General features: G+C 41.4%; 1 protein-coding gene across 1 annotated transcript in view; it reads left to right on the top strand.

The window, feature by feature from the left end:
* The first annotated feature begins 4,699 nt into the window (after positions 1–4,699).
* CC2D2B (coiled-coil and C2 domain containing 2B) overlaps positions 4,700–8,566 on the top strand; it is a 150,861-nt gene continuing 146,994 nt past the window's right edge. Inside the window, 1 exon segment of the mRNA XM_042780823.1 lies at positions 4,700–4,930. Within this exon segment, the coding sequence (XP_042636757.1) occupies positions 4,700–4,930 (231 nt within the window).

The raw sequence follows: 8,566 nt of genomic DNA, 5'->3' as shown, positions 1-8,566 counted from the left end.
CAGGGTCCCAATACATCGAAGAATGTCTCTCTTCCCAGGATGTCCCTGGATATCCTGGAAGCAGGCCACACCCCTAGGGAAACTCCCCTTGGGCAGATTGGCCACTCAGAACACAGTCATCTGATCCCATCATGGGAACAACCACACAGAACTGGGGGCCAGCCAAGTTGACACACAGCTCCAACTATCACAATGGGTGTTGAGTGTGGATCCAAGTAAAATGAACTCCTTGACAACTTGAATCTTTTCCCCATTTATCATGATGTTGCTTACTGGTGCAGTTTTGAGGATTTTCGTTTTCTTTACATTGAGGTATAATCCATACTGGATCCTGCAGTCTCTGACCTCCATCAGCAAGTGCCTCCAAGTCTTCAGTTCAGCAAGCAAAGCTATGTCATCTGCATATTGCAGGCTGTTAATGAGTCTTCCTCTAATCCTGATGCTGCCTTCTTCTTCATATAGTCCAACTTGTTAAATTATTTGCTCAGAATACTGATTGAATAAGTATGGTGAAGGGATATAACATTGACACACATCTTTCCTTGTTTTAAACCCCTTTTTCTTGTTCAAACAACTGTTTCTTGTTCTCTGTGTAAGTTCCTCATGAGTACAATTAAGTATTCTGGAATTCTCATTCTTTGCAATGTTATCCATAATGTATTATGATTCAAACAATCAAATGCTTGCATAGACAACAAAACACAGGTAAACATCATTCTGATGTTCTCTGCTTTAAGCCAAGATCCATCTGACATCAGCAATTATATTCCTCATTCCATGTCCTCTTATGATGCTGGATTGAATTTCTGGCAGCTCCCTATGTACTGATAGAATCATTTTTGAATTATCTTCAGCAAAATTTTACTTGTATGTGATAGTAATGACTGTTTAATAATTTCTGCATTCTTTTGGATCATTTTTCTTTGTAATCAGCACAAATATGGATCTCTTTCAGTTGGTTGGCCAAGTAGATGTCTTCCACATTTCTTGGCATAAACAAGTGCCTCTAGCACTGCATCCATTTACTGAAACATCTCAATGGGTATTGCATCAATTCCTGGAGCCTTCTTTGCCAGTACCTTCAGCATAGCTTGGACTTCTTCCTTCAGTACTATTTGTTCTTGACCATATGCTATCTCCTGAAATGGCTGAATGTCAACCAATTCTTTTTGGTACAGTGATTCTGTGTATTCTTTCCATCTTCTTTTGGTGCTTCCTGCATCATTCAATATTTTGCCCATACTAACTCACTGATGTCGAGTCAGATCTGACTCACAGTGACCCCTCGTGTTTCTGAGGCAGTATCACTAAGGAAATAGATTGCCCAATCTTCCTTCCGAGGAGCAGCTGGTGTGTTTGAACCGCCAGCCTTCTGGTTAGCAGTCAAACGCCTTAGGCACTACATCACCAGAGTTCCTATTTTGCCCATAGTATCCTTCAATATTGCAACTTGAGGCTTGAATTTTTTCTTTACTTCTTTCAGTTTGAGAAACAGTGAATATGTGCTTCCCCTTTGATTTTCTAACTCCAGGTCTTTGTACATTTCATTATAATACTTTACTTTTTGCTCTCAAGCCACCCTTTGAAATCTTCTGGTCAGCTCTTTTACTTCATTCTTCCACTTATTTTATTTTTATTTTTTATTCTTCCATTTATTTTCACTACTACCTGTTCAAGTGCAAGTTTCAGCATCTCTTCTGACATCGATTTTGGTCTTTTCTTTCTTTCCTGTCTTTTTAATGACCTTTTGCTTTCTTCATGTGTGATGCCCTCGATGTCATCCTGCAACTCATCTGGTCTTCAGTCACTGGTGTTCAAAGCATCTAATCTATTCTTCAGATAATCTGTAAATTCAGGTGGGATATACTCAAGGTCATATTTTGGCTCTCTTCCTAAAACAGACATCAGGTTGAATTTAGGGAAAATTAGGCTGATTGCCACTGGTTAGATTTGAGAGAGTTGGTCAACCTAATATTCACTTTTCTATAGTAATCAGCCTCTGTTCTAATTTTCATAAGCATAGTGGCCTTGTTTATTCAAGTTAGGGGAGATAACTACAAATTCTGTGCAGAAATGTCAAAAATGATCTGGGCCTACTTCTCTTTTGGGGACTCAAAGTGGTCTCTTTCACAACTATTAAATGTAAAAGAATGTCTACCTTTTAATCCCTTTGAAAATCATTAGCCTCTTCTTTTGTCTCTCTCTCACAAACACATGCAACAATCTCACTGAAAGCAAACTCTGAACAATATTTTTCAGAAGTGAGGTCTTTTCAGGGAGCCCTGGTAATACAGTTGTTAAAGAACTCAGCTGCCAACTGAAAAGCTGGCTCTTTGAACCCATCAACTTTAGTGGTGGAGAGACAGTGGGAGAGACCCACTGTATGTATATAATGACCATACAGTGCCATGGGAGAGAATTAGGGATGGCATCACAAGAAAGGAAGGCTTGAATAGAAACGTTATAGGGCACAGGGGTGTCCAGCTGGGAATGGCAAAAATATGCAGGTATGAAAACAAATGTTATATCCAGGATACAGTGAGTAGTTTGGAATGGCTTTGGCATGGAGTGTAGGCTAGAAAGTGGCAGAAAATTGAAGCTTAGAAAGATAACAGATAGTTATCTTTGCCATGCAAGGAGCACACATTTTATCATATGGAAGAACTGCAGGAGGGTGATTAGGCCAGGAAGATAGTGCTGGTGCCAGTATAAAGAATGAACCAGAAGGGACAACCTGAAAACAGGAAATCAATTAGGAGGCTATTGCCAAGAGATGATGGCTGCTAGAGCAGAACAATGAGGACAAAAATTGGCTCCAAAGACAACTGTCTAGGAGGCTGAATCAAATAATTTGTTGACTGTATGTGAAATGTTTAAACATAAATGAAATTTCTAGAATTGCTAGCTTTAACTTGGGTGACTGAAAAGACTTTGGCCTCATAAAACAGAAAATAAGTTTTGAGAGGAGAAGTTGGTTTTGAACTGCATGCTTTCTGGGGTTACAGGTGCTACAATCTGGAGCGTATGTAAGAAGTCTGGGTTAAAGACATATTTGAGAGTCATTATCCTACAGATGATGGCTCAAACTATGAGACTATTCACAGAGAACAATACAGAATAAAAAGAGAAAAGGATCAAGGCAAAAACTTAAGCATAATAGTTTACTTTTCCTAATGTAAAATCAAACATGTCTATATATAGCAAAGAGAAGACGAATGAAATTTTAGAAAAGGAGATTAAAGCAAAATCTGAGGAACTGACACAGAATATCAAGAGGCTTAAGATGATCCACTGGGTTTGGCAATGAGATGGTACTGGGGGTATCACAGGTGCTCTGATGGCACAGTGGTTAAAGCATTCTGCTGCTAACCAAAATGTCAGGGATTCGAACCAACCAGCCACTCTGTTGGAGAAAGATGAGGTAGTCTGCTTCCATGAAGATTTACAGCCTTGGAAACTCCATGGGGCAGTTCTACTCTGTCCTACAGGGTTGCTATGAGTTGGAATCAACTCAATGACAGTGTGTTTAGTTTGGGTTTGGTAGCATCACAGGGGGTGGTGCCATCAGAGGTGGGTTGAAAAGTAAACACCTCAGAGAAAGAGAGAATATATTTAAAAAAAAAAAAAAATCCATCCACAAATCCTTACTAATTCCCTAAATTATTTAAGGAATATAATATTATTGTTTTTGTTAGGTGCCATCGAGTCGCTTCCAACTCAGCGATGCCAAGCACAGCAGAACGAAGCACCGCCCTATCCCGCACCAGCTCCATGATCCCTGCTATACTTGAGCCCATCATGACAGCCATTGTGTCAATCCATCTTGTTGAAGGCCTTCCCCTCTTTCGTTGACCCTCCACCTTACCAAGCATGACATCCTTCTCCAGGGAATAGTCCCTTCTGACAAAACGACCAAAGTAGATGAAAGGAAGTCTGGCCATTCTTGCTTCCAAGGAGCATTCTGGCTGCACTTCCTCCAGGACAGATCTGTTAGTTCTTTTAGCAGTCCATGGTACTTTCAGCATTCTTCGCCAGCACCACAACTCAAAAGCATCAACTCTTCTTCGGTCTTCCTTATTCATTGTCCAGCTCTCACATGCATAGGAGGTGATTGGAAATATCATGGCTTGTGTCAGGCGCACCTTAGTCCTCAATGAGACATCCTTGCTCCTCAGAACTTAGCAGCCCATGTAAAGGAATAAGGAATACAATAGAAATACGTATTATTTGTAATGAATGCATACTTCTATTTAGTCCACATTGCAATTTAAAGAAAGCATTTGAATTTTTTTCTTCTCTCTCCACTATCATTGTTCCTAATCTCCGATTCCAGAACAGCCCTAGAAAATCAAGGAAGCAATGTAAGATGATGGAAGAGTCATCAAGGATTTTATTCAGAATGACAATTTGGCCAAATACATAATGGTATGTAGTTACTGCTTATAAAGTGAGCAAAACTTCTGAATTCTACTTATGCCATCAAACCAAAACCAAACTCACTGCCATCTAGTTTATTGCGACTCAGGCGGTATCACTACACAAGCAGATAGCCCAACCTTCATTCTGGGGAGTGGCTGATGCATTTGAACCGCCAGCCTTCTGGTTGGCAGTCAAACGCCTTAGGCACTGCGCCACCAGAGCTCCTTAGGGAGCGGAAAAGCTGCTGCATGTCCAGCGGGCGCGGTACCGCTAGGGGCAAATGGAGCTCCACGTCACGTGTTGCCAGCCCTGCAAGCATGGCCGACGCGCCCAGGCTCTGCCCCCACGGCCGCTGGAGGCCACTCTTCGCATGGCGGGTACCAGAGCATCCTCAGAGGGGCGCCGGCTCACATGCGACTCCAGTTACCACCGCAGACTAGCTGCGGCCGGAAAGCTCACAGCCAATACTCACCCACTGGGGATACTGTTTTTCTTCACCATGATGAGGGAGGTAAAAAGCTCCTACCACCCAGGAACCCCGCTCTCAGCCGTCTTCCAAAAGACCCGGGGGACAAATACGACCACTGTGGCGCACACCCTGGCCATGGCTTCCGCCAGGCGCTCCTGATGAGCAGGGAATTAGTGACAGGCTCCTCTGCCTCAACTGGAGCAGTAAGCACAGGGAGTGAGAGAATAAAAGATAGCACCGAAGATTCCAGAAGGCTCAAGCTCCGGACCCCGGCTGGCTGAGGAGCCTCATCGCGCATGCTCCTGAACCTGATTGACGTCAAACCCCTTCAGAGCGAGCCTGAGGTGGACTGCTGGCTTGTGTAGCGGACGTCCGGAGCGACACTAAGCCGTTGGTGACCTTTTCTAAGTCCTTGGTAAATTGCGCGTCCTCCCTTTGCTGCCCAGACAAAACAAAAGTGCAGTGTCTATCCAGGTGAATGTGGTGGTATTGCCCTGTAAAGTCCATCCCCATCCTTCCCTGTCACACGCTCTGTATTCTGACTGGAGCCCTACTCTGTGGGAAAAAACAGCTCTGGCCACGGAACCAGGGCAAAACCCACGGGGCCTTAGGACATGTAGTCTGACCCATTCGGTAAACATTTGGGAAATTAATGGCGCTCTGGTGGCCTTGTGCCTAAGGTATTTGGCTGCTAACCAGAAGGCTGGCCGTTCAAACCCACCAGCCATTACTCGGAAAGAAGGCTGGGCAATCTACTTCCGTAGAGATACCGCCTCAGAAACCCAAGGAAGGGTCACTATGAGTCGCAATCAACTAGATGGCAGTGAGTTTGGTTTTGGAGATTAATAGGGTTGAAAACTATTCCATTTTACAGCATTCGTGAGTAGTGTTTGATTTGCATCGTTTCCGGCTGGGCATACAGAGGGCCACTATGAATCATAACTGACTCCATGGCACATGACAACAGTATACTTATTGAATGCCTGTTGTGTGCTCCATGCCTTACTCAGATGGTGGAGTGTAGTTGAGTTTAGGCTCCAGCCCTGATGTTCACTTTAGAGTAAGCAGAAAGAGGAACTTTCAAGGTAGAATGTCATGAATAAAAATTACCATTTTTAATTATAAGTACTGTTAAAGGTCATAAACGGGTTAAAGTCAAGAAAAAAAAAAAAAAAAAAAAAACCCTGGAAAATACATAGTTTGAATTGGCTTTGAAACACGGAGTGCTTGGTTAGGGGGAAGTTACAAAAATAAATGGGGAAGTGGCAGATCTGGATCTAGTCCGATGTTCATGATGGAGAGTGTTGAGCAGAGTTGAGGTGAGGAAGTGGTCATGGATGTATGCAACTTTTGCCTTGCTTTGACATGTTGTTGTTGTTGGTATGTGCCGTCGAGTCGGCCCCGACTCATAGCGACCCCTTCTTGGGTTTCCGGGGCAGTATCACTTCGGAAGTAGGATTGCCCAACCTTCCTCCCGAGGAGTGGCTGGTGGGTTTGAACCGCCAGCCGTCTGGTTAGCAGGCAAGTGTCTTAGCCACTATGCTACCAGAGCTCCCAGGCCTTTCATTTTGACTTTCCATTTTTTTTGTAAGTACAGGCACAGAGATACATCTTCAGGTTTGAAAAAAGACATCACAATACTGAATTGTGTTGAGTTTATGGACTCATGGCCTGTGTTGCTATATGAATTAATAAATTTTTATAAATCATGTATTTAGCTTGTGAGTAGGAGCTCTGGTGGCTTAGTGCTGAGGCATTTGACTGCTCATTAGAAGGCTGGCAGTTCAAACCCACCAGCCACTCCTTGGAAAGAAGACTGGGCAATATACTTCCATAGAGACACTGACTTGGAAACCCAAGGAGGGGTCATTGTGAGTTGGAACCAACTGGGCCACAGTGAGTTTGGTTTTCTCTCTTTTTTTTTTTGTTTGGTTTAGCACCATTACTTTGCATCATATATATGCTTAAAGTGTTCTTTTGTTAGACGTAGACTTTCCAGATAAACCACAAGTTTTGTAACCTGTTTTGGCATTTGTTCAATGTTCATATATGAGAAGTCTGAAAATTGGGAAGTGGTTCCAGATCTTTCTTGACCTCCAGGAGCCAGTTAGTTGGGAGATTATTTGGGAATTGGTCCTCAGAACAGTGAGTGATTTAGTTTTGATGCTTTCAAAGATTTATCATATGTATAAATTCACAGATAAGAAAAACCCTTGTGAGACCATTTATTTCTAGTTTTTTATTTTGAAAATATGATCATGGTTAACTAAAAGATATTTGCAAATTTGCCAGGCAATGGAGCACCTGGAAGTCACGATGCTTTTTGTGGAACATTGTGAAGTATTACCGCATCACACTTAAAGTAGATTTTCTGTTAAGTTCCACCTTTTCCATATTCTAGTATGAGTAAAAGGTAGCAGGTGCCATCTATTTAATGATTTTTTGTTTTAACAAAATATTACCTTCTGCCTTAATTTTGTTGTAAATTTGATTGATACATTTTTTTTTTTCAGACATCCCATCCCAGTTCAATTAGAGAAATCTGGAAAAGCATAATTGGAGAAACACAGCTATAAAGGAGTTCAGAGAGGGGTCATGATACTATATGGCAAAAGATAAACAGAGATTAAGATCTGTAAAGTTATAGGAAATTGGATTTGGGCCTGAATTAACTTCTTCTAAGGGAGAAAGTAGATACATTTTAGAAAGATTTCTATGATCTGGGGGAAAATTAAAGGAAAAACAAATTTCTGGTTAGCTCACAATAACCAAAAAAAAAAAAAAAAAATCACTGGGTAACCAGAATATGTGACCATTCCATGCAGTAGAGATTTCTGCTAGTATTCCTAAAGCCAAATGGCATGTAACAGAAGTAATCAAGGTGATTGAAAATTGTGCTGAAGTCTGTGTTGATTCCTTGACATTTCTATGCAATAGGTGGTACTTCACCTAATAGTTTGGTTCAACTAAAGCAAGTATCAAGGGTTCTTGCATAGTTGTGTATATCCAGAAATGATTTAGAAACTTTTTTGGCAAGCTGCACTCTAGGGAATGGTCTGGGTTTGGATTTAGCCTTTATGTTGAATAACCTCTCTGTTGCAAGGGTATTTGCAGGGCCAAAAATGAAAGTGGAAAAAGAAAATCAATCCCATACCTTCCCTTGATCTTCTTAACTTTCACTGACCTAAACAATAATTTGGAAATAATCAAGCAAGAATTTGAAATTAGATAACTACTACTTATTTTGTTCTACACTTAAGTTGTTCTGTTTGTTTTTTCTTATTAAATTGATGTTTTATCCATTTTTGTTGTGAAATTACAGAAGTTGATAATAACACTAAATATAAATGGCTTGAATGTACCAGTCAAGAGACAGACTGGCAGAATGGATTTAAACAAATGCATGGAAACTGAATAACACCTTATTTTAAAACTATTGGGTAATAGAATAAATTTAAAATTTTTTAAATTCTTTTTTTTTTTAATTGTGATTTGGGTGAAGATTTACAGAGCAGATTCGCCTTCCATACAGCAGTTCACATACACTTTGTCTCATGACATTGACCACAGTTTACCACAATGTAACAGCTCCCCTCCCACTTCCTCCCCATAGTTACCCATTCCCAGTGTCCATCCCTCCATGGACTCCTGCCCCCTAAGCTGTCTCCCTGTGCATAA

This window comes from Orycteropus afer, unplaced genomic scaffold, assembly GCF_000298275.1.
Source record: "Orycteropus afer afer isolate SDZICR_OR568_19922 unplaced genomic scaffold, OryAfe1.0 scaffold00064, whole genome shotgun sequence".
Taxonomy (NCBI): Eukaryota; Metazoa; Chordata; class Mammalia; order Tubulidentata; family Orycteropodidae; genus Orycteropus; species Orycteropus afer.
Note: the sequence above shows the minus strand (reverse complement) of the source record. Positions and strands in the feature narration are given on the sequence as shown.